The sequence below is a fragment of the Neofelis nebulosa genome, chromosome 8 (genome assembly GCF_028018385.1).
Source record: "Neofelis nebulosa isolate mNeoNeb1 chromosome 8, mNeoNeb1.pri, whole genome shotgun sequence".
In the NCBI taxonomy this organism is placed as follows: domain Eukaryota; kingdom Metazoa; phylum Chordata; class Mammalia; order Carnivora; family Felidae; genus Neofelis; species Neofelis nebulosa.
The window spans coordinates 24,317,531-24,342,684 of record NC_080789.1 but is presented as its reverse complement, the minus strand read 5'-3'; the positions used below and the strand labels follow the sequence as shown (position 1 = coordinate 24,342,684).

The following is a 25,154-nucleotide window of genomic DNA, read 5'->3' as shown; positions in this document are numbered from 1 at the left end:
AGTGATCATGAAACTGACATTCTGGGGGGAGATAGACAATAGACTACAGAATGATACCCAGATAGTGATAAGTTGTTACACAGAGAACTAAAATAAGAAATTGAGATAGCAGGTTACATTAGGAGGCCAAGGGAGGTCTCCTGTAGAGGTGGCATTGAAAGTTGCTGTCTATTGACCAGAAGGAGTCATTCAGCCAAGGTTTGGGGGAACTTAGCTTTCTAGGTAAGAATAGTTGTGTAGAAGCCTTGAAGCCAAAACAGGGCTGTTATGTTTAAGTAATAGAAGAAGGTGAGTGTGGCTAGAGAATTAGTGGGTGATGAGGAAAATGGTGAGATGAGGTAGGAAGGGGTCAGAGGAATGGGGCTTTGAAAGCCAGGTTAATACGTTTGAAATTTATTTTAGGGCTGAGTGGAAGCCATTAAAGATTTTTGAATATGAGCGTTGTGATCTGATTTGCAGTTTTTAAAGGTCATCCTACTTGTGGAGCATAGAAGGTAGAGGAGTAGGGTTGGAAGTGAGGTGCCAGTTAAGAGGCTGCTGCTGTTCTGTGGGGTTGGGATTAGTGTGCTGGTGGCTGCGGTAGATAAAGAGGGGGGCCCTATGGGGTTTATGTTAGTGTTGGAGTTTAAAGAACTTTCTGTAGATGACAGGGAAGGAGTAAAGGAGTCAAAGTTAATTCTGGACTTTTATCTTGAGAAACTTAGTGGATGGTGTCTTTACAGACCTAAGGAAGAGTGTAGAGTCAGGTTTTCATGACCTGATGTTTGAGACTTGGGCTTCTGAGGGGGAGACTTGTGAGTCTAGACATTCTTTAAAGTTTCTTCTAGGTTTAGTGTTTTATGAGCTGTGGGTGAATCCTAACTCAATATACTCTGTGGAAGTGCAAGAGTAGATTTTACTGGGGGGAAATATTAAGGGCAAGTAATTCCTGATAGGAAGCCAGGACCTGCTGATGTTCCCTAAGCTTCCTCTGTTTCCTGTGCTCTATGGAAGAGAACATGACTCTGGTTGATTTCCTTGAAGTCCTTTTGAATTCCTTACAAGCTGTTGGATGCATGTGGAAGGTGATGAGAACTGAATCTTTAGGAGAATTCTTAGCTTGTTTATCCACACTTAATTCAACAAATGTTTACATAGTGCTTACTAAGTGTTGGTTGGGAATTGGAAGTCTGCTCTGGGCCCTGTTAAATTAAGGTAACTTTCTTTTTTCTTTAATAGCAAAAGCAGACATGTGTCAGTTTAAATTCCACATCTATGTATTTGGTAAGTGGAGGCCTAAATAACACTGTTAATATTTGGGATTTAAAATCAAAAAGAGTTCATCGGTCTCTTAAGGTAAGCAACTTGTTTTTTAGAACATCTTACAATGTTTAAAGTAATTACCAAACTTTTAATTTTGAGCTCTGATGATAAAAATAAGATGCTTCAGAATTGAAGTGAGATTTGTTAGGGAAAATAAAGATACTATTAGTCAGAAAAAATTTTTTGGTCTATTTTTATCTCCATATGTCACCAATGCATATTATTGGTGTTTAAAACTTTCCCCTTAGTTTTCACTTAGTCTACTCTTTTTTGAGTAAACCACTTCCTTCATTTTTTCTAAAGTATGAGTTGTTGTCATTAGAGATCTTTTTTTAAGTCTCTGAAAAAAATGAGAGTGGTTTTGGGATGGCAGTAATCGGTCTACTAATCAGAGTTGGGATTCAGCTTCTTAGTTCTCTACTGTATATGATTGCTGCTGTTTGTGTTATTTTTGTTTGTGTTTTCATCTTGGTATTTTTTCTAAAATAATTTACTATGGATAATTAACATTTCTTTAAATGGTTAGCTTTTTGCAGTTTCACAGAATAAAAATAACCACATGAAAGCTTCTGGGTTATGCTTTTTTTGGAATTCTACTTTTCACTGTTGTGTACTTTTAATATTTGGAAACTCATCTTTAAAGTTATTTTTAATTTTTATATGTTTTTAAAAAACTTTTAATATGAAAAGTTCTGAACATTGATGTGTATACACACACATGCACACGCACACACATTCATTATCAGACTTTGATGATGATGAACTCATGGCCAGTGTTATTTTATGTGTTCCCTTATCTACTCTCTAATCAGATTATTATATAATCTCAACCTCAGATTATTTTGAAGCAAATGCTGGATGTCGTTATTATTTGTTCATGTCAGATGTCACTGACTTAATTCTTACTAGGGAAGTTGTATACAGAGAATGATTTTCTCTTAGAGTAATTAAAATATAATCCTGTAATTGCTGTTTAAAATATTACCTGTAGAAGTTTATTTTAGGTATTAGCTAAACTTTGAAGAGAATTAAGGAAAATTCAAAAGTTGCCAAAATAAGAATAGTTAACTTTTATTAAGTTCTTTGATATGCCAGCCACTGTGCATAATATACGTTTATTCTGTGCGTCTCAAGAATTCTGCAGATAGGTAGTGCTTGCTGTTCCCGTGTACCTTTGGAGGAGCTCAGGCTGAGAGAAGTTAAAGAACTTCTTCAGTGCCAAACAACTAGTATGACAAAGATGAGATGCAAACTCAGATTATTATCCATTGTTTAATCTTTTAAATTATGAAATAATTGAATTAAAGCTATTTAGAGGGGGTATACATACTATGAGAAGAGAATGTTTTACAGAATTGAGAAGAGATTAGAAGTCTGTGGCCAGTTTTTGTCACATATTCTCACTCATTTTAGGAGCATCACTTACACCTCTAACTCCTACTGCATGAAAAATTCTACTTGTTTTTCCTTCCTCACTTTCCCCAATTACTCCAGATAGTTTTAGTTCTTCTCATTGTTTGCAACTCTTAGGGCACTTCATTGTTTTTTGTTTTTTGTCTTTTTTGTTTTTTTTTTTATTCATTCAGTTAACAAGTATTTGACTAATTGTGATAGTGGGAAATCTAATCTTTCACCTGGGCTCTCTTCTCTGTGGTGCTCTCCCTGGTAACACAATTTTTAGCACTTGGTAGGTGCTTGTTGAAGATTTACAGAATGACTTATTTTCCACAGTTAAAATAAGGAAGACCCCTGCCTCTCTATAAAGTCGTAGAAATTGTATTGGACCCCATGTTCTTAATTTTCCAAGTGGGAACAATGCATTAAATGTCCACTCTCCTTTTTCTTCTCATCAGGCATTTTTTTCCCCCGTGGGATAGCAATTTTTTCTTTGATTTAGGGAAGGAGTGACATGTGAAAGTATCTCCAGACATGCTTGAGGGACCATTTGAAAAAATTGGATTATAAGTGGAATATTTTAGCTACTATTCTTGATGTTACATTAAGCTAATTATTAGATACAAAAGTTATTTTATTTATATTATTAATATAAATAGCAAACTCTTAAAAACTATACTCTTAACTCTTACCACTTTTCTCTGTGCCTACTAGATATCTCTAATTTGACTTTGGAAAATATAGTGTTTGTGAACTCAGTTTGTTAAAACCACTTTTATTTCCTCAAAGTGGATTCCCCTTTGGATTTTGGAGACAGCCTAATATCCCAAGAAGAAAATAGGCTTCGGGGTTTGACCTGGAATTGAATCCTGGGTCTGCCACTTAGTACTTATGTGAGCTTGCACAGATTTCGTAAACTTCCTGTGCCTCATGTAGTTAACTCATCCATAAAATAAGAAAAGTGACCTTGCCTCCTAAGATTCTTCTAAGGATTAATAATAATCCATAAAGTTCCCAGCATTAGTAGGTATTCAGCAAACGGAAACAGCTGCTATTGTCTGTCAACCATGCCTTGCTCCTTCTGGCTTGGGCTTTTGTTTTGGCTGTCTTGCATTTTGCATGTCTGGTTTCTTTCCCCTTTCCCTGCTTTTGGTTTATTATTTTCTTTAAGGCTGACCTCAAGCTTTATGTCTTCCACAAAGCTTCCTCTGTCAACTCAGGTCCAGTGATGCCTTTTTCTCTTTCCTAGGACACTTTGCCTCTACTACTCATTTAGCATTCCTTCTGCCATTTTCATGTTAATTTAAATGTCCCCTCTTCTTGATTGAACAGTGATTCTCTCAAGGCCAGGGACTCTCCCACAATAGTCAACTTGCTGTAAATGTTACTTGTCAGTGGAAGGGAGACATAATGCTATCTAGAAAATTACCTTCCCTTTTGTCTCTTGTTTTGGAGTGCATGATCATTATTACAGTTATAAAAACTAAGTCTCTGTTCCTTGAGAAGACTTGATGTTGATCAGATAGTTTCCTACTCATTTGAGTAATTTGTTTAGGTTATTTGAGGAAAATGTTAAAGCAAATATTAGATTCACAAATACATACTGTTTTATTTAAAAAAGAAATTTACAAGAACATGAAGATGTGAGGTGTGACAGTTATGTGGCAGTGTACTTAACTTTCCTTTCTTTTTTTCAGGATCATAAAGATGAAGTAACTTGTGTTACATATAATTGGAATGATTGTTACATTGCTTCTGGATCTCTCAGTGGTGAAATTATTTTGCACAGTGTAACCACTAATTTATCTAGTACTCCTTTTGGCCATGGTAGTAACCAGGTACAGTATGGGTTTATTCAAAACAGAGTTGATAAGACAGAGTTACATAAGACAATGAATTTTAAGTTAAAAATTTTTTTTTCCATGTTTTATTTATTTTTAAAAGAGAGAGAGCATGAGCAGGGGAGGGGCAGAGAGAGAGGGTGACACAGGATCCGAAGCTGACTCTGTGCTGACAGCAGTGAACCCAATGCAGGGGCTCGAACTCATGAACCGTGAGATCGTGACCTGAGCCAAAGTCAGACGCTCAACTGACTGAGCCACCCAGGTCCTCTCAATTTTAAGTTTTTAAAATTAAATATTTTAAATTTGTATTTAGTTTGCTTGAAAAATTTACAGCTAGCTATTTTTTAAAAAATTTTTTTTTTCAACATTTTTTATTTATTTTTGGGACAGAGAGAGACAGAGCACGAACGGGGAGGGGCAGAGAGAGAGGGAGACACAGAATCCGAAACAGGCTCCAGGTCCGAGCCATCAGCCCAGAGCCTGACGCGGGGCTCGAACTCACGGACCGCGAGATCGTGACCTGGCTGAAGTTGGACGCTTAACCGACTGCGCCACCCAGGCGCCCCTACAGCTAGCTATTTTTAATGGTCTTGTTTAAAAATGTTCGAATAAGGTAATTCATACTAGATTATATTGCTTATGTGTGTTGAGTTATGCCATTGAATAGCCACATGATCCTAGAATATGACTATATATAACAAAACACAAACAGTTGTTGGCAGGTGAAATCTGAAACATGGATATTAATCTTTCTATGACATCACAATTATAGAAGCATTGCATATTTCCAACTGTACCAACTACAAGACAGATATTTCTATTCATAAATACTGTTTGGTGGGCATGGATAATTGAGTGTGTTTAGGCACAGGGTAAATTGAGCTTTGTTTTTTGTGTTAAGTGTTCGATAGTTAACCAAATAAATTTAGTTACTCAAAAAATCTAATTCTTGGCCAACCTTCCATGAAATTCTGGACAGAAATTTCTAGTGAAGTGCAGTCTCTTTTAATCCTTAGTTTTTATTGTAATCACTTTGGCCCTATTATTAGATAAAATATGGGAGCTCTTCACTTTTAAAAAGCAGTTTGGAAATCAGTATTCACTGTATATTTAGTGTTTAAAGAAAATTTAATGGATATTAAAATACAGAAAAGAAGTCTTTTCTCAAGTTTCTTCTGTATTGCGAGAATAAAAGATAAATCTATAGATGATATTATAGGTGATTCCTATAAAACAATCTTATGGTGATTCAAAACAGTGAGAGAAAATTATCTGGGAATAAAATAGGGAAAATTGAAGGAGAGAGGATTTTTAGCTGGGTCTAATGCTTAAATGATTTTTATTTTGTTTTGTTTTTACTACACTATGAATTGACTGCTAATTAGTTGATTCTAATTTATAGTAGGGTTAGCTCTGTACATTCCCATGTTACAGTTGGAACCGTGTCTCATTCCTTTGTCCTCAACCATTATCCAACTTTGTACTTCATGTGGAAAAGATCCTCAATAAATATGTGAGTGGATTTATAGGTAACAAAGATTTTAATAGGCTAATCTAGAACTTTGGGAGAAGAATATTTTATATGAAGAAAATCACACGAACAAAAACAAAGGTTAAGGAAAGCACGTAGGTTCTTCTTAGGGCCAATGTGAGAAGATATTGGAAAGGTAAATATAGAATAATGTTGATGTGGAACTTTGAATGCCAGACCAAAGATTTGGCTTTTATTTTGGAAGGCATTTAAGTTGCTAATCAGAGTTATTGATTAGTTGAATGTCACAATCCTAGAAACCTTGAACTGAGAGAAAGCCTTTGGAGGCAATTTCACTTTCTGCCTTTTATGGATGTGGATGAGAGATTTGCCACAGAAAAATGCATTAATATTAGCATAAAAGCAGGAAGTAATATTTTGTTTTTGTGATTCTTTTTGGTTATTTATATTTTGATGAGGGAGACAAAAACCTAAGCCCATAGACATTGGAGCTATTGTGAAAAACATCATAGTGTTCCAATGTCTTGCTTCTTAAGGGAATTAATTTTTCTTCTTTCTCTCCTTTTTTTCCCCCCGATTTCTGATATATTAGAAGCATGACATGTTTAGCTTTATAAATTCTGAGTTGACTTTTTAGTAACATGAAAGGTCAGATACCTACCATGTATATTCTTACATTTCAGTTTGTATTGTATCTTACTAGAGAGGGGTTTTTTTGTTTGTTTTTTAATTAAAACCAGATATGAAGGAATAGTCCTGAAAACATTAGATTTAGTTATTGCTCTTGTCTTTATTATGTGTAAATTATTTAAATGTCTAAAATTGAAATATAACTTACATAGTAAGTACATACATCTTAAGCATACAGCTTGATGAATTTTTATATGTACATATACCTGCGTAACTACCAGGATCAAGGTATAGAACATTTCTGGCACATCAGAGGACTCCCGCTTAACCTTTCCCAGGTGCTACCTCACATTTCTTAAAAGAATTGAATGTGTCTGGTTTCTTTTAGTCTTCACTATGTTTGCTTTGTTGGATGGAATAGTAGTTTATACTGTTTTACTGCTTTGTGGTTTTCCATTACACGGATATGCCACAGTTTGTTGATGGACATGTGAGTTGTTTTTAGTTTTTAGCTATTACAATAAAGCTGCTGTGAATATTATTGTATGTGTCTTCTTTTGGACATATGTTTTCGTTTCTCTTGAGTAAACACTCAGAAATGGGCTTAAGTCTTAATGTAGGCATCATGTTTTACTATATTAAAAAATGCCAAAGGATTTTCTGAAATCCTTGTGCCATTGTACGCTTCTGGCAGCACTGTTTATGAGATTCAGTTGCTCCACAGTTTTGCTAGTACCAACTATTGTGTCTTATTAATTTTAACAATTTTGATGGTTGTGTGGTGGTATCTTACTGTGTTTTCATTTTCATTTCTCTGTGTTGAATAAGTTGAGTGTATTTTCATATGCCTTGTTTTGTGTGGTCACTGTTCAAGAGTGTTCCTCCTTTTTGTATTTTGTTACTTGTGTTTTTTCTGATAGATTTATAGTTTAATTGTATGTTCTGGATGGAGCAATTTTATGGATATGCATGTTGCATATATCTTCTTTTAGCTTACAGCTGGCCTTTTAACTCTAATGCCTTTGTAAAAAATGAATACAGGGGGTGCATCCAACTCTTGATTTCGACTCAGGTCATGATCTCACAGTTTGTGGGTGCGAACCCCACATCAGGCTTCGTGCTGACAGTGTGGACCCTGCTTGGGATATTCTCTCTCTCTCTCTCTCTCTCTCTCTCTCCCTCCCTCCCCCCCCCCTCCCTCCCTTGCTTGTGTGCACTCACTTTCCCACTCTCTCTCAAAATAAATAAATGAGCTTTAAAAAAAATTTTTTTTTAAATGAGCAGAAGTTCTTAAATTTAATGAAATGTACTCTACTACATCACTTTTTCTTTATGGATACTGCTTTTTGTGTCCTCTTGAAAAAAATCTTGCTTGCCCCAAGGGCTTAAAATAGTGTCCTTTGTTTTCTTTTAGGTAAAGCTTTATTGTTTTACTTTCCCCATTTGTGTCTATTATCACCCATTTCAAATTAATTTTTGTGTATGGTGTGAGATATAGGGTTTAACTTTCCATACAGATATGTAATTACATCAGCATTACGTGTGGCAAAGACTATCCTGTAGCTCTCCAGTGAGTGTCGGTGGTCAGAGGGTTTGGAGAGCATTCCAGGCAGAGGTTATCACCTTACTACCGTTTATTGTGTCTCAGGCACTGTGGTTATTGCTTTATATTCCATTTTCTCATTTAATTTTTGCTACTCATTTGTGAGATGTATGTTATTCTCATTTTATAAATGAGGACTTTCAGATTATAAGACTTTTAACTTAGTATTTTGAAGATCTACTCTTCAAGAGTGGTAGCACTGTTTTCTTTGGAATCTCTTTCTAGCTCAGGAACAGCTGAATATTTAAAGATTTGAGAATCCAAAGCTTTTGGAAACTTTGCAGTATTCTCTTGTCACTTTACAGATACTTTAAAATTCTAGGTGACAGATAGGTCGCTGTATTGTTGATTTTCAAAGGATTTTCATTGATTAGTTGCAGAGCAAAACTGAATTTAAATTATCTTCTAGTTGAGGAAAACCGTAATGCTCTAGGCTTATCTCTTGTGCAAGGTCACCTGAGATTTTCACATACCTGCTGCCTCCTGCTAGCACAGGTCAGCAACTCTGTAAGATCTTTTGGTATAGTTCTGTCTCTCAGGTCCCACATTTATTTGGAGAGCTAGCTGTGTGAACTCCGGCAAGTTATTTAATTCTCAAGCCTCCTTTTCTTTATCCAGTGAAAATGAGAATATACTTTCAGTAGAGTTGTGTTATTTGTTTGTTTGTTTGTTTTAAGGGCTAAATGAGATGGTGAATGTGTTTAGCATAGCTCCTAATGTTTGGGTAAAGATCAGTGAACTTCAATGTGAGCTTTTAATGAATAATCATATTAAATCATTAAAATAGCTTTTGTGATTTACTTTCCCAAACTGGTGTGAATATCTTTAGGTTTAATGTATTCCCTCAAAACACCTGCTAATTTGCCAGTTGTAACTTGCCCTCAGTAATCATGTTTTGTGTTTTAGACTGACTTAGAAAAAGGAAAGCTTTAAAGAAAGTGAAGAAATTGAACTGGAGTAATTAATTTTTTCCCCTTTCCCTGGAGCGAATGTTTATATATTTTTTGTATACTGTATTATTTCATTTTCCTCAATACCTTTAAAGCCAAGTGCGTGGGCTAGACAATACCGGTTGGTCCCTGTGTTTGTAACTATGCAGTTCCAGTTTTCTTAGTGAAGAAAGTTAAATTTTCATGATTCTGCATACTTATGTTTCCCTTATACAGGCATCATAATTGAAATCTTTGGAGTGATTTTTTTTTCTCCTACAAATGATTTCATTATGGCATACTTTATCTATTGGTGACTAGACGCGTAGACTCGCTACTTGAGCATTCATTTAAAGGTTTTTTTTATTAGAATTCATTTAAGATTTCAAATATATTAAATATTCACCTCTTAAATTTAAACAGTGTTCATAAAAATGTTAAGTCTGTCAGAAAATTGATATAATTCAACTCATATACTGTTACCCAGCCCAATTTCTGTGTTGATCAGTTTTACTCTAGGCAGGGTCTAGGTTATTGAGAAAAATAGTTGATAGGGGACATCTGATGATTAAAATGTAAAATTTTTGTTTCTCTGAACAATCAAGAATTTGAAATCTTTAAAAATTATCAAATTGGTTTCTTAGCAAAAGTGACAACCGTGGAGTGCCCATGAATCTGCATTATACTGAATTTTGTATCAGAAATGAGATTGCCTATATTTAGGTCTTAACTTTGAAGTGTCTGAGCTGAATTGAAGCTATTAGTTTTGTGCGGATCACAGTGTCTTTTCACAGGGGAAAAAGAGCCTTGCTGCCTCTGCAGAACTGCCGGGGCTGACAGACCTCCCGGGTTACAGATGCATGTTGCTCTTTGGCAGGTTCAGCAGCACAGGCTCTCAAATAGGTTGACCTGTGTTGCCTTTCCCAAGCTGCAGTCCTTTTCGAAGATTTCAATAGGAATCTAAGGAATCAATAATGATCCTTTTTTTTTTCTTAAGTATAATTTATTGTCAAGTTAGCTAACATACAGTATACACAGTGTGCTCTTGGTTTCCAGAGTAGATTCCCATGATTCATTGCTTACATACAACACCCAAGTGCCCATCCCAAAAATGATCTTTAAATGCAGCAGGCTTTTCATGAGGTTTTAAATATAATGTATTTTAGTATATGTTAAATTTTATTCAGTGTGATTTTTGATATTTTAGGTATAGATCTTTTAAGTTTTAGTAAGCCTGTTTCAATAGAGTCTGGTAAATGTAAGTAATTATTAATTACACTTAAAAATAACAATTATTTTTGTCAAGAATGAGTTTAATTTTAATTTGGTTAACTTGTTTGCTTATATTTATACCTGAATTTCACCACTCAGAGTTTGACCACAGAGCTTTATATCTATCAAGTGGTCTCCTTGATGTTCTATAAGAGCATTGATATACAAAGTTTGCATGATAATATGTCTTGAAGTATTTTCTTAGTATTTGTATATATTTGTCTAGTCTATATATAGTGTGTTCTTTGAGCAGTTTTATAATTGTCGTGTTGGCATAAAATAAACTTCTAATCCATATCTTTAATATACTTTTAAAGACTATTTTTTCCTTCTATATTTCTCTTCCAAATTTTCCTTAATGGGAAGAATGTTTTCTTGCAGTGTTACTATGTATATCTATCTTCCTTCCATAGTTAGAATCATTCTGTTGGTCCAGTCTTGTTGCCTGCCTTTTTCTCGGTATTGTTCCATCCCAAGTATTCTCATTTTACTAGTCTTCATAACCATAATTTTTTAATGGCTCCATAACATTCCATGTTCAAACACCACGGTTTATCTAAACTTTCCCATATTTTAGATATTTTCCAAAATTTTACAATCACAAGCACCCTATCTATATTTATTAATATTATTTCCATAAATATGTGTTTTCTGTTTTTGACTTTTTCTGAGATAACAAATTCTCTTTCAGTGTAACTCAGTAGCAGACTCACATTTTTCTTCCTTGAGGAACTCGAGTGTGTTACTCCCATCAATTTTGGTCTCAAATGTCTCATGATAATTTAAGTATTTTTTTCCTTATAAGTCACTTGTTCTTTCTCCCTAGATTTCCAAGGGATTTTTTTTTCTTTTTTTCTTTTTTTTTTTTAATTTTTTTTTTCAACGTTTTTTATTTATTTTTGGGATAGAGAGAGACAGAGCATGAACGGGGGAGGGGCAGAGAGAGAGGGAGACACAGAATCGGAAGCAGGCTCCAGGCTCCGAGCCATCAGCCCAGAGCCTGACGCGGGGCTCGAACTCACGGACCGCGAGATCGTGACCTGGCTGAAGTCGGACGCTTAACCGACTGCGCCACCCAGGCGCCCCTTTTTTTTTTTTCTTTAAAGTCCAGAAATTTTACAGGGCACCTAGGTGGCTCAGTCGGTTAAACATCTGACTCCAGCTCAGGTCATGATCTCATGGTCTGTGGGTTCGAGCCCTGCTTTGGGCTGATGTCTGTTGCCAGCACTGAGCCGCCTCCCTATCCTCTGTCCCCCTCTTTCTCTGCCCTTTCCGCACTCGCTCTCTCTTTCAAAAATAAATAAGCATTCAAAAAAATGAATAAAGTCCAGTAATTTTATTAGATTATGTCTTGGTGTTGATCGTTCTGTATTGCTATTCATAGGGACATGGTGTGCTCATTTAATATGTTGTTTCAGATCTTTCAGGACAGTTTTCTTGAATTATATAGCTTTTAGTAATTTGTTATTTTCCTTATGTTTGTCTTTTCTTTGTTAGATCTTCTTCAGTGATTTATTACTTTCAAATCATTTTAACTTTTTCCTTATTTTTAATTTTCAAAAATTCTTTCCTTTTTGTCTGTCTTTAAGGTGTTATCTATTGTGTTTAATCATTCTTGTATTCCTTTTAAATTAGCCTTCATTTTGAAGAGACTTTAAAAATTTCTAATTCTTTCCCAAGTTCTAACATCTCATTTCTGTTTTCGAATTCTGATTTATATTGTTTTTTTTAAATGTCTTGTATCATATTATTTTCTTTTTGGTCATTTCTTGAGAATGCCTTTCTTTTTATTCTCTTTGTTCTCATAATAACTTTGTATGGGATTTATCTGCAAAGTTAGTTTCCCTGAACTTCTACACAGGGATGGGGTTCAGGGTATCTTTTCTAGCTTGACAGAGCTCCCTCTTGTTTTCAGTTTTGTTTTTTGGTTTTTCTTTTTAATGGCAATTTAATTTCCGAGGTTGCCTGGCTTTGTTCCACTCACTTATGTATGTGAACTTTTGCTCTCCTTCAGCTCTGTGGACTGAATGGAAGTGGGCAGTAGCTCCAGTGACAGTTAATTAGTGCTTGAAATGAGACTCTGGAAATTAAGAAGAGCAGGGGGATGGAGTTGAAGGGATATTGTATATATTTATGTATGTGTGTACAGGTACACATATATAGAGTATACGGTGTATAATGTATATACGGTGTCTAATATATCTATATATATGTATATATAGGTATTGGAGATTATAAAACTATAATAAAATATGAATGTACATTCTTATCTCTGTGAAGGTAAGGCTTTTCTATGTATAAGAACGAAGTTATAAGTCAGGGGAACAAATTTGATAAATTTAAGTACATAAAACTTAAAATCTGGCAAAAAGCAAGATTTGAAAAAGTTAACAAAATTGAAAGGAAAATGGGGAAATATTTATACCTATGAGAGCATTAATGTCTTTATTATAGGAAAATCAATTGCAAAATAGGATTTAAAAAAATCTTAATAGCCCAATAGAAAATAAACAAGGTAGATTAATGGGCAGTTCACAAAAAAAGGAAGACAGATGGTCATTTAGCATTTTTCAACTGAGAACCTTTAAAGCATGAACAGCAGTGAAATACAAATTCTTTCAGAAATTAGCAGTTTTTAAAAATGATAATAGTTAGGGTACTTGGAAGTTGGAAAGAACCTAAATGTCCAACATTAGATTATTTAGGTAAATTGATATACTAATACATTCATGTATTATCCAGGTGTTAAAATCATGTGATAAAAATATTAGTGACAACACCAACTTCATCTTAAGAAAGTATGATCCCAGGTTTTCTGTTTATACTTTACTGAATTCAAACAAACGTACATTAACACAGAAAAGTATTTAAACGGGTGCCCGGGTGGCTCAATTGGTTAAGTGTCTGACTTTGGCTCAGGTCACGATCTCACAGTTCGTGGGTTCAGGCCCCTTGTCGGACTCTGTGCTGACAGCTTGGAGCCTGAAGCCTGCTTTGGATTCTGTGTCTCCCCCTCTCTCTGCCCCTCCTCTGCTTGCACTCTGTCTCTCAAAAATAAACATTAAAAAAATATTTAAACGACAAAACTAAGACTTATTTACAACAAAACTAAATGTTAACCAGTTTTTCTGTAGGTGGTAGGATTATGGATGGTTTTTTCTCTTCTTTTTTTTTTTATGGGTGTTTTTTTTTTTTTCCCCAAACATTTATAGCAGGTGTCAACAAACCATGACCCAATAGCTGGCCATTATTTTTGTAAATAAAAATTTATTGGAACACATCCGTGCTTATTCATACTGCTTTTGTGGTACAACAGCATAAAACATTACTATTTGATCCTTCAAGAAAAAGTTGGCCAGCTCCTGATCTAGAGTGATGTATTTTTTATATTTAGAAATATATATTTCTCCACAGGCATATACATTCTTACATAATAATAATGTGAGAAAAAATAGTATTGCTGCTTTATAGGGATTTTTTAAATGAGGTTCTTGGCAATATATTTTTTTTTCTTAGAAGTAGCTTGAATCTGGAGCAACATAGGGGCTTAATAAGTGCTGCTGATACTAATATGTATTAGTACTTATTTTAAATATAATTTAGCAGATTAATAGTTTGGGTATCCAGGATTATGGATACTCTCTTAATGATACTCTAAAGGCATCATGATTTAATAGATGTAGAGACATCAGAAAGACCTCTTTTTTTCAGAGAGATAGAGGGGAAACCATTTAAAGAAGTCAGTGTAGCTACTTACGGGTTTTTAAAAAAATATATACATGTCAAAGATGGTCAGATGGGTGCATAAACAATGAAGAACGAGTCATGTGAGAATAGCGGTGATGGCTACTATGTCCCTGGCTCTGTGCAGAAACTATTTAATCCTCAGAACAACCTTGACTGCAAAACAAGACTGTTTTCTATTTTGTAGTTGAGCACACTGAGGCTTGGAGAGTGTAAGTAATTTACCCAAGACCTGCAAAACTTGGCTGAGACCCTACTTGAACCCAGGTTATCTGAGAGGAAGATTTATGGTTTTCTTCAGCCTTTTCCTAAAGAGTTGCCATACAGGTCCACAGAATATAAAGCACATTTGGCATTTAGGATTTGATTTCATCAAGAAATACATTTTTAACTATTTATAAAGTTTCATTATATAAAATAGTAAGCTTCTTGTTCCTTGCTATATTCAAATAGATTCTGGATGACCATATTTTAAGGACTCCTGCTATGACTAAGAGGTTGAATTTTATGTACTTTGAGGATCTAGGAGGTCTGTGATTTTATGGTTTTATTTATTTATTTATTTCAGTTCTGCCTGTGTATTTAATTCAAATTTAGATTTTATGAGGGGCGCCTGGGTGGCTCAGTCAGTTAAGCGGCCGACTTTGGCTCAGATCATGATTTCGCCGTCCATGAGTTCGAGCCCCACGTCGGGCTCTGTGCTGACGGCTCAGAGCCTGGAGCCTGTTTCAGATTCTGTGTCTCCCTCTCTCTGACCCTCCCCCGTTCATGCTCTGTCTCTCTCTGTGTCAAAAATAAGTAAACGTTAAAAAAAAAAAATTCAAATTTAGATTTTATGAAGGACCCTAACTATATGAACTCTTAACATGCTGCAGAATTTTTTAAAAAATTGTCTTGCTTATGTTTTGATGGGTTGATATGTGACTCTATAAACATCACAATTCACTAAAAAATCTCTGTGTCTTTTATATAGTTAAGCTGTGAGTAGTGTATTTTTTCTTGAGTATAGACCAGAGGAAAGATTTGGCTATTTGAGTGGATATACTTTTCCTCAACAAATACGCAAAATATAAACCAATGCTTTCTGTTTGTACTCTAATCATATGAAAATGAGGAGCCAAATTTAATGGACGACCATAGTAATTATCTTACCTTGGGTGTCTGGTAACAAATACTCCTTTTGTTTCCTTGGACAGAATTTGTTTTATATTATTCCTAAATATTTTAGTTGTCGAGGGCTGTTGTATCTTATGTTAAAATATCTTAGAAGATAGTAGTATATGAGTTTTTAATATGTAGAAGCTAGTGGTTTCAAATCCTTCTGGAGTGTGATAGATTAAACTGGATAGAAGAAACAAACAACCTTCAGATTTGACTTTTGTTCTGTGCCAGTTTTATCTGGAACCTATCATATATATATATATATATATATATATATATATATGGCTACTATCTCCTACTAGTGACTGCTTTATTGCTTTATTCAGTACTGTAACTTAACTCTTTGAAGATGTCTTGGAACCAGTTTCCCACTCTGTGGATTCTACTTTTAATTTCTATGTTTATATTGCTGGTTCTGTGCAGTGAAAAATTAGTTTAAATGTAAAATATTTAATCCTCTGCTCAGTGAATGATAATATCAATACAAGTTTGAAAGCAACATTTTAGTAAAAGTGGATAAAATTCATCCAGTTTTAATTCAAGACCTGTTTACTCAAACTGAATCTTTGTTTATTCTGGTCCAACAGAAACTAGAAAGAGAGTATGTCTCCACTGCCCCCAGGGAGGAGTGTTTAGAGAAAGGCCAGTATTGCCCTCAGGCTGATGCCTTTGAAAGAATGGATATTATCCATTCCCAGTCTATAGTGTTGTCAATTATTTCTTTGTGATTTAGTTAATTTTTTATTATGCTTCAGGTGTTAAATTGCCAGTACATCAGATGCTCAGATTCAAACAAATATATCCAAATATCTAAAATACATATAGAAAATACATTTGAAATATTGCTTATTCTCTGCCAGTGTTCTCTTACACTTGTTCGTGTTCTGGCTGTGATTGGCTACTACTGGGCCTTTTATTTATGGTAGATGTTCCTAATCCTGATGAATTAATGTAGTAATCTCAACATCTTGTATTTTTCCTCCGCAAAAGGGGAGATTGAGGTAGCTCTATTCCAAGATAATAAAATCATGACAGATTTAATTACTAGAATATTGGTATGTATTGGGGTCATCTTATAACCCACTAAATGATTTTATGGTTGTCATAATTAAAACCTGTTACTGTATAAACCAGAGAGGTCCTAAATCCCCTGTGAATAGTGTGGTTGATGGTTGGCCATTATTTATATAGTTTATATAAAATGTTCTTATGAATGCTTACAGTTACATAAAATTTATTCCTATTTTCATAGTCTGTTCGGCACTTGAAGTACTCCTTGTTTAAGAAATCACTACTGGGCAGTGTTTCGGATAACGGAGTAGTAACTCTCTGGGATGTGAATAGCCAGAGTCCATACCATAACTTTGACAGTACACATAAAGCTCCAGCTTCTGGCATCTGTTTTTCTCCTGTCAATGAATTGCTATTTGTGACTATAGGCTTGGATAAAAGAATCATTCTCTATGATACTTCAAGTAAGAAGTAAGTGTGACATGATCATTTCTTAATTTAGTAACAAATAACTATAATCTCATTAGCAGACATATTTGTGATTTACATAGACCTCTGATTAATGTTTGGGACATCTAAAGTTTGTGTACTTGATATCTAAAAGATAAATTTTTCTCTTTTTTCTCACATGCAGAAAAAAATAGATGAAATGTGGATGTTCTTTAGAGTACATCTGGATGATGAATGTTAAGAATAGCATGTTAATGATTGCACATCTTTATTTTAGCATAGTATTCTTTTTCAAAAATACAACTGAATATATTTTTTAAGGCAATATGATTAATTTGCTTTAAAATTCATTACCTACAGCAATGTTTCTAAACTGCTAACATTTTGGGCTGGATAATTCTTGGATGTGGGATGCGGGGGTAGGGGGTGGGGTGGCTGTCCTGGGTATTGTAGAATATTCAGCTGCGTCCCTGGCCTCTACCCACTAGATGCTAGTAGTATTCCCCAAATTAGCAAGAGTAGCAAAATTGCTCTTAGTTGAGAACCACTGATCTAGAGCTAAAGGGTATGTAATCTTTTAAGTATCTGGGTCAGTTGTGCCTTCTTTCTTACAGTTATAGCTGTGCTTCGTTAGTTGTTAAAAAAAAAAAATGGTTATAAGAGTGCTACAGGTGTATTCAAAACACCTAACCATATCTAAAGATTGTGTGGAAGAAAATGGTAATGTTACTACTAGGGAAGGACCCACTATCAGCCCTTGTTAAAAGTTTACTTGTTTCACTTTCTTCTTTTTTAAAAATTGTTCTGTTTTACTCTTTCTTGTTAACTAATTTGCTGAGAACCTTAAGAGTCAGTAAGCATTTCTCTCGTACACCAGACACTGGCAAAAAGCTCAGCTTCAGCAGGTCAGTATCCATATTTCTGTATTGGCTTCATGAGGATCAAGCTACATGGATTGTTAGCTTTTTGGTCAAGAAATGCACAGCTGCTCCCCTGTGATGAAAGGTCATAGTCCTGTTGAGACTTGAGCAGGTCAATAAATGGAAAGGGGATACTTAGGGCCTCCTTAACCCTGAGGCTAGAACCCTTGTTTGTGGAGTAACACCAGGAAGTCTGTCACGTTCACTGTCAAAGTAGTAATTACTCAAAGGAATACATATTGCTTCTGAAGATGTAGAACTTAACCTGTTGGAAGTGAATAGAAAAACACGATGGTGTGTTCAGCAGTTCCTTTATCTGCCATTGTATTAGAAATGTCTCTAAGTCTAATTCTGAATTTCTGCTTTATGCAAATATTTGGAATGTGTATTCTAAGTAACTTTGGTTTTGGTCGATAGCTGTCTAACGTCACATATGCTTGTATACCTGTATATACTCACATACCTACATAGACTTTGTTCCCCTTTCCAAAGGCTAGTGAAAACGCTAGTGGCCGATACCCCTCTGACTGCAGTAGATTTCATGCCTGATGGAGCCACTTTGGCTATTGGATCTTCCCGTGGGAAAATATATCAATATGATTTAAGGATGTTGAAATCACCAGTTAAAACCATCACTGCTCACAAGACTTCTGTGCGATGTATAGCATTTCAGTACTCCACTGCTCTTTCTAAGGTAAAGTATTTTCTTTCTTTTGATTATTTTTTATTTTACTAAATAAGTGTAGCTCAGAATATGGAAGTCATATTTTGTCCATTAAACACATTGTAGTTTTGCTTTATGATCATTCTTGTATGAAAGCATTTTAAGTAGTTTTGATACAAAGTTATTTGATACTTGGTTTTAAACTATTTTTTTGTACTTAATTCTCGTATTTCTTCAAAAATATTTTAAAAGGCTTTTTGGTTCAGAGGGAAACTCTCAGATTCATCAGCAGGCTTAAGATTTGTAAGGGAAAATATATGTATTTTTATCCTAACAAGGAATTGATAAAATATTAATGTATACTATGGAGCATTAGAAACCTGAGCTTTTAAATATTCCATTACATTTCAGTCAAGTTTAAATAAAGGCTGTTCAAATAAGCCCACAGCTGTGAACAAACGAGCCATTAATGTGAGCACTACCAGTGGAGGAGTTCAGAATTCTGGAGTCGGCCGAGAAGCAGCCACCTCTTCCACTGGCACAGCTCTCCCGCAGCCCATGACAACAGCTGGGGGAAAAGGAGCAGTTGCTGTTCAAGACAAAGCAGGTAAATGCTGCTTACGCGTTTATGGTATTTGGAGTTTCCACCCGGCACCCCACCCCAATATGCATTATTAGCACTTTCTTCAAGAGCCTAGAACTCAAATTCACTTGTGTATTTAAGTAAAATTATTAGTAGATGGTAAAAATGGAAGAAGTGACCTTTTTAACTTGAGCTATAAATTTTTTAAAAATTAATGAAAGGTACTTAATCTATTTAGCTAAACTTTTTTTTTTTTAATGTTTATTTATTTTTGACAGAGAAGCAGAGCACAAGTGGGGGAGGGGCAGAGAGAGAGAGAGGGAGGCACAGAATCCAAAGCAGGCTCCAGGCTCAGAGCTGTCAGCCCAGGGCCCGATGCGGGGCTCAAACCCAGGAACTATGAGATTGTGACCTAAACCAAAGTCAGACGCTCAACCGACCGAGCCATCCAGGTGCCCCTAGCTGAACTTTTGTTGTAAGAAATATTATCTTACAAATAGAATAATACCAATTTAGAAATTATCCTTAATACCACTCCAGACTGGATGTCTTGTGTCTACAGATTAATCAATAGAGAATATGATTCTTTGATGTTGTCACTTTGATTTGATCTCTGAGTTACAAAAAAAGCTATTAGTGGCTTCTTTTATTTCATATTTCATAACAAAGTAAGTCAGGTGATGAAGTGAATTTATTTAAGTGCTGAATAGTGCCTGGTACCTATTAAGCAGTATATTAGTAGTTTGTTAAACAAAAATAAACAAAAATGTTGTCATTTTTAAATAATTTCTTCTACTCCAATAATCATATTGATAGAATGGTTCTTAAAAAATTCATTTAGACTTTGTGAAGGTGTAATATGATGATAAGCTTCCCTGTTTACTATAGAGAATATTCTTTTCCTCTCAATTCCTGAAAACTTTTTTTTTTTTTTTTTTTAAGTTATGCTATACTATCACCTTACAACATATTTTTTAAAAGCCTGCATGGTATATATACCACTCAGTTTCCAAACTAGTCTCATTAGAAATGGATGTATCCATGTCTTTTAAAGGTTTCAGGACAAATACTTAACTTGGACACAAGTATTGGTTGGTACCTTCTCAGCATGAGTTTATGATTTTCAAGTAGAAGCAAAACTTTGTTAGCCTTGATAGTATGGAATAGCTTTTTTAAAAAAATAGTATATATATTCATTATAAATTTTCTGTTAATATCTACATCATCCTTACATAAAAGTCATTACATATTATATAAAAAAATAATTAGTTCTTATTTAAGAACTCGTGGAAGCAAATATTATTGCTATATACTTAGAAGAAGAAATTAAGTTTGAAATATAACTTTGAGTAATGTTTGCCAAGATGTTGAATTAACTATATTATGAAAATTGTCACTATTTTCAAAGATAATTTTATTATTACTGATTTTATTCATATTTCCAAAATTAAATAAAATAAAGTTTCTCTCATTTACTCTGAGCTTTATGAAATCTCACTGTTATTCATTTAGTTTTTAATAAGGAAACTCATGTAACGATGACAGCATTAATTAGGAAATGCAAGACTTGGGTCTGCAGGGTCACTGATTAATGATAACTCTTGGCTGATTAGCAAAGTTTCTGACAAAATGAATGTTTGCCCTGTACCCACAAAGAGTTAGAAACTTTTATTTATTAATTTTATTTTGAAATAATTGCAAACTTATAGAAAATTTTCAAAAATAGTATAAAGAACTCCTGAGCTCTAGTATACTCTTCAGCAGATTCACTGTTTTATAAATTTTGCCACATTTGCTTCATCGTTTGCTCTCTCTTACATACACATACATGTACGTTTCCCCGCTCTGAAACAGAGAGTTTGTTAGACATAAGTCTTCGGTCTGTGACTTCCTACTAGGATGACTTTGGGCAGTTTTTGGGTTTTTTTTTGTTTTTTTTTAATTTTTTTTTTTTCAACGTTTTTTATTTATTTTTGGGACAGAGAGAGACAGAGCATGAACGGGGGAGGGGCAGTGAGAGAGGGAGACACAGAATCTGAAACAGGCTCCAGGCTCCGAGCCATCAGCCCAGAGCCTGACGCGGGGCTCGAACTCACGGACCGCGAGATCGTGACCTGGCTGAAGTCGGACGCTTAACCGACTGCGCCACCCAGGCGCCCCTGCTTTGGGCAGTTTTTTAACCACTTTGAGTCTTATTTTTTCTTCCATAGATAATATTTAACTTTTAGCGATATTATGAAAACCAGAGAAAATATATCAGTAGGCACACAATAGGCTCTCAGTAAATTATGGTTTTACTAATACTGTCATCACAGTTTTCATCATTACTATTACTATTATTTTAAACTCCCTAAAATGAGTCTGAGATTTGAAAAAGTTCATGTTGCTCTACTAAAGGCGCCAACCAGTGCATTCCCACCAACAGTGCAAGAGGGTTCCCCTTTCTCCACATCTTCACCAATACCAGTTGTTTCTTGTGTTGTTGATTTTAGCCATTCTGACCGGTGTGAGGTGATGTCTCATTGTAGTTTTGATTCATCTTTCTCTGATGATCAGTGATGTTGAGCATCTTTTCATGTGTCTGTTGGTCATCTGCATGTCTTCTTTGGAGAAATGTCTATTCATGTCTTCCACCCATTCTTAATTGGATTATTTGTTTTTTGAGTGTCGAGTTTTAGAAGTTCTTTACAGATTTTGGATACTAACCCTTTATCATACATGTCATTTGCAGATATCTTCTCCCATTCCGTAGGTTGCCTTTTAGTATTGTTGATTGCTTCCTTTGCTGTGCAGAAGATTTTGATTTTGATGAAGCCCCAGTAGTTTACTTTTGCTCTTGTTTCCTCAGGTGGCATATCTAGAAGGAAGTTGCTGTGAGTCATGTCAAAGAGGTTACTGCCTGTGTTCTCCTCTGAGATTTTAATGCTTTCATGTCTCACATTTAGGTCTTTGATCCATTTTGAGTTAAGTGTATGGTGTAAGAAAGTGGTCCACTTTCATTCTTCCACATGTTGCTGTCCAGTTTTCCCAACATCATTTGTTGAAGATACTGTCTTTTTCCCACTAGATTTTCTTTCCTGTTTTGTTGAAGATTAATTGACCATATAGTTCCTTTGTGGGATTTCTATTCTGTTCCATTGATCTGTGTATCTATTTTTGTGCCACTACCATACTGCTTTGATCACTACAGCCTTGTAGTAGAACTTGAAGTCTGGAATTGTGTTCCTTACAGCTTTGCTTTTTCTTAACTTTAGAGAACAAACTGTTACCAGAGGGGAGGTGGGTCGGGGATAGGTGAAATAGGTGATGAGGATTAAGGAGGGCACTTGTGATGAGCACTGGGTCTTGTATGGAAGTGTTGACTCATTATATTATACACCTGAAACTAATATTATACTGTATGTTAACCAACTGTAATTTAAATAAAAACTTATAAAAAATAAAGAACCTCGGGTCGCCTGGGTGGCTCAGTTGGTTGAGCGTCCGACTTCGACTCAGGTCATGATCTCACGGTCCATGGGTTCGAGCCCCGCGTCAAGCTCTGTGCTGACAGCTCAGAGCCTGGAGCACCTCTCTCTCTGCCCCTCCCCTGCTCATGCTCTGTCTCTCTCTGTCTCAAAAATAAATAAAAACATTTAAAAAAATTAAAAAAGAATAAAGAACCTCTGCAGATTTATTACTAGTGCTCACTTTCAGTAGGAAACAGCCATTTAAGAAGTAAAAACATAAGGCTTTAGCACTACTTCCAAATGATACTAAACTTCTGTTTCCTAAAGTTCCAGAGGCTAGAGTTATGCATTCGTAATGTTTAACGACCTAGAAGAAGAAGAGAAAATTTCTTCTTTATAACAATTCAACTCTTGGTGTAAACACTTCAATGATAGTGATGTACAAATGTTCAGTAATATTTTAACTTTCTATCAGGTACTATTATAAAAGTTTATTTCATTTGTGAGACTTGGACATTTTTGGATATGCTGGCTGTTCTTTGTTTTTATCCTAGCTTTTCAGGATCTTGGGACCAAGATAGCAAATAAAACACTACTTTAATGATAGTGTAATACAGTAACATGCTACCAATTAAAATACCAGATTTTCATCACAGGTCTCGAATTTCTAGAACTCAGTCCTCAACCCAGAAATGAGCAAGAAGCTACTGAGCTCACAGAGTTCCTCTTCCAAAGTCCCTGCCCTAATCCCTTGCATTATATACTGGCAGGGAAAACAAAACCGTGTGGCTCTTTATTATTGTCTGCTATGCTATTCTTTATGAGTTTAGTATTCTGGTTTCCTTCCTTCTAGTAAACTATCCTGAGGCTAGTGAAGTCATTTGAGGTCGATAATACCGAGAGCATGTTAAGCTTCCACTGTTATGAAGGAAAAGACAGAAGAGGGCAAAAAGAGATCCATTTACTGTTGGGGAAAGGAACTAACATTACTTGAATCTGCTTTGTGTCAGGCATCATGCTAAATGCTTTACAGACTTCTTTAATCATTTATAGATGATCATAAAAGTGAGTCTGTTCTAATAGAAGTTGGTTGTGTTCAGTATACTCTGTTTAAGAGGGTAGCAAAGTATATAAATTATTTTAGAAAAATTTCATCAAAAAGGCTAAAATAAGATGGTATTATATAAATGAATAGATTATTTGCTTTTGAGGAGCCCTTCATTACATGAAAATCATGGTTAACTGAGCTGTTGTTATATTATTTTATTTTCCTGATGCTCATAGTTGTAATATTACCAGTGATATGGTAATGCATTAATTTTTAGAACTGAGCTTCTGATGACAAATTTTTTTTTGGCTGTAGTAACATTTATTTTTATATCTAATTTTCCTATAAGGTTTGCCTCGAAGCATAAACACTGATATTATATCTAAGGAAACGGACAGTGGGAAAAATCAGGATTTCTTCAGCTTTGATGATACTGGAAAAAGTAGTTTAGGTGACATGTTTTCACCGATCAGAGATGGTAAGTCTTTTCAGATCAGAGGATCATGTTCTCTTGCTGGCAGTCATTACATTTTTAGTCTCGCTAAAAGATGTGGGTAATAGCTTCAGTCTGTTTCTGTTCATGACAGTTGCTAATTTTCTCAGTCCCTGGGGTGGTATCTTTTCCTTTGCCCTGATATTTCAGATGTTACCATTCTAAAGTATATGCTTGTCATTGTCACATGGGAACTATGCAAATAGCTCTCAAGTTAGCATTTTAATTTCCACAGAAGTGTCTTAAAGGAAATTTTGCCTCCATAGGCAGTTTTTTAGTTTCTAATAAATCTTAAAATCTTAGATATTTTGATAGGCAAAAAATACCTTTTCACCTAAAAAAATTGTTTTTTATTATTAGTATCTAATTGTTATTTATTCATTGTTTTCATGAAGAAATATGGCTAGGTGATAGATTGCCTCATCTTTTACACTATGTGTGAAAGTACTACACACACACACACACACACACACACACACACACAGTCTCTCTCTCTCTCTCTCTACTTCCTTCCCTCCCTCCCTCCTCTCCCCATTGCTAGGAGATGTTGCCATTAAAAAGAAAATAAAAACACAAAAAACTTGTCATTTTGATATATAGAAACATATATCATTGTTGTTCATACTGTATGAACTGGGCACATTATTTGGATGTGTTTTTTTGGTACTGATGTTCATACTGTTTTCATTAATGGGATAGTCTCACTGCTAACAGCAGTATTATCAACAATATGGGTAAATTTCTAGAGCATAATTTGGCACGCTTAAATATCCATACACTTTGGCCTGTTAATTCTATTTCTATAAATTTACCTAATAACATATTCACAGTATCCTACAAAGATTTGTATGTTTACTGTTTATGATATTGAAACTCTGGAGCAAACCTAAATGTCAGCAGTAGCAGTATGTTTAAATTGTTACATCCACTCTTGATCTTATAGAGTTTCATTTTTTCTTTAAAATTATCTACTTTCCAAATTTTCTACAATTAATTTCATAATTAGAATAAGTAGGAGTGCCTGGGTGGCTCAGTTGGTTAAATGTCCAACTTCAGCTTAGTTTGTGATCTCAGGCTCGTGACTTTGAGCCCCGTCTTGGGCTCTGTGCTGACAGCTTAGAGCCTGGAGCCTGCTTCCGATTCTGTGTCTCCCTTTCTCCACGC

At 35.0% G+C, this 25,154-nt stretch overlaps 1 protein-coding gene across 4 annotated transcripts in view; it reads left to right on the top strand.

The window, feature by feature from the left end:
- NEDD1 (NEDD1 gamma-tubulin ring complex targeting factor) overlaps positions 1-25,154 on the top strand; it is a 48,600-nt gene that overhangs the window by 9,043 nt on the left and 14,403 nt on the right. For 3 of the 4 annotated variants that reach the window (XM_058741703.1, XM_058741704.1, XM_058741707.1), the window contains 6 exons: positions 1,219-1,335; positions 4,395-4,535; positions 16,625-16,854; positions 18,246-18,447; positions 18,829-19,024; positions 23,847-23,975. In XM_058741703.1, the coding sequence (XP_058597686.1) occupies positions 1,219-1,335; positions 4,395-4,535; positions 16,625-16,854; positions 18,246-18,447; positions 18,829-19,024; positions 23,847-23,975 (1,015 nt within the window). The remainder of the gene's footprint in view (positions 1-1,218; positions 1,336-4,394; positions 4,536-16,624; positions 16,855-18,245; positions 18,448-18,828; positions 19,025-23,846; positions 23,976-25,154) is intronic. The other variant, XM_058741705.1, reaches the window with a different exon arrangement.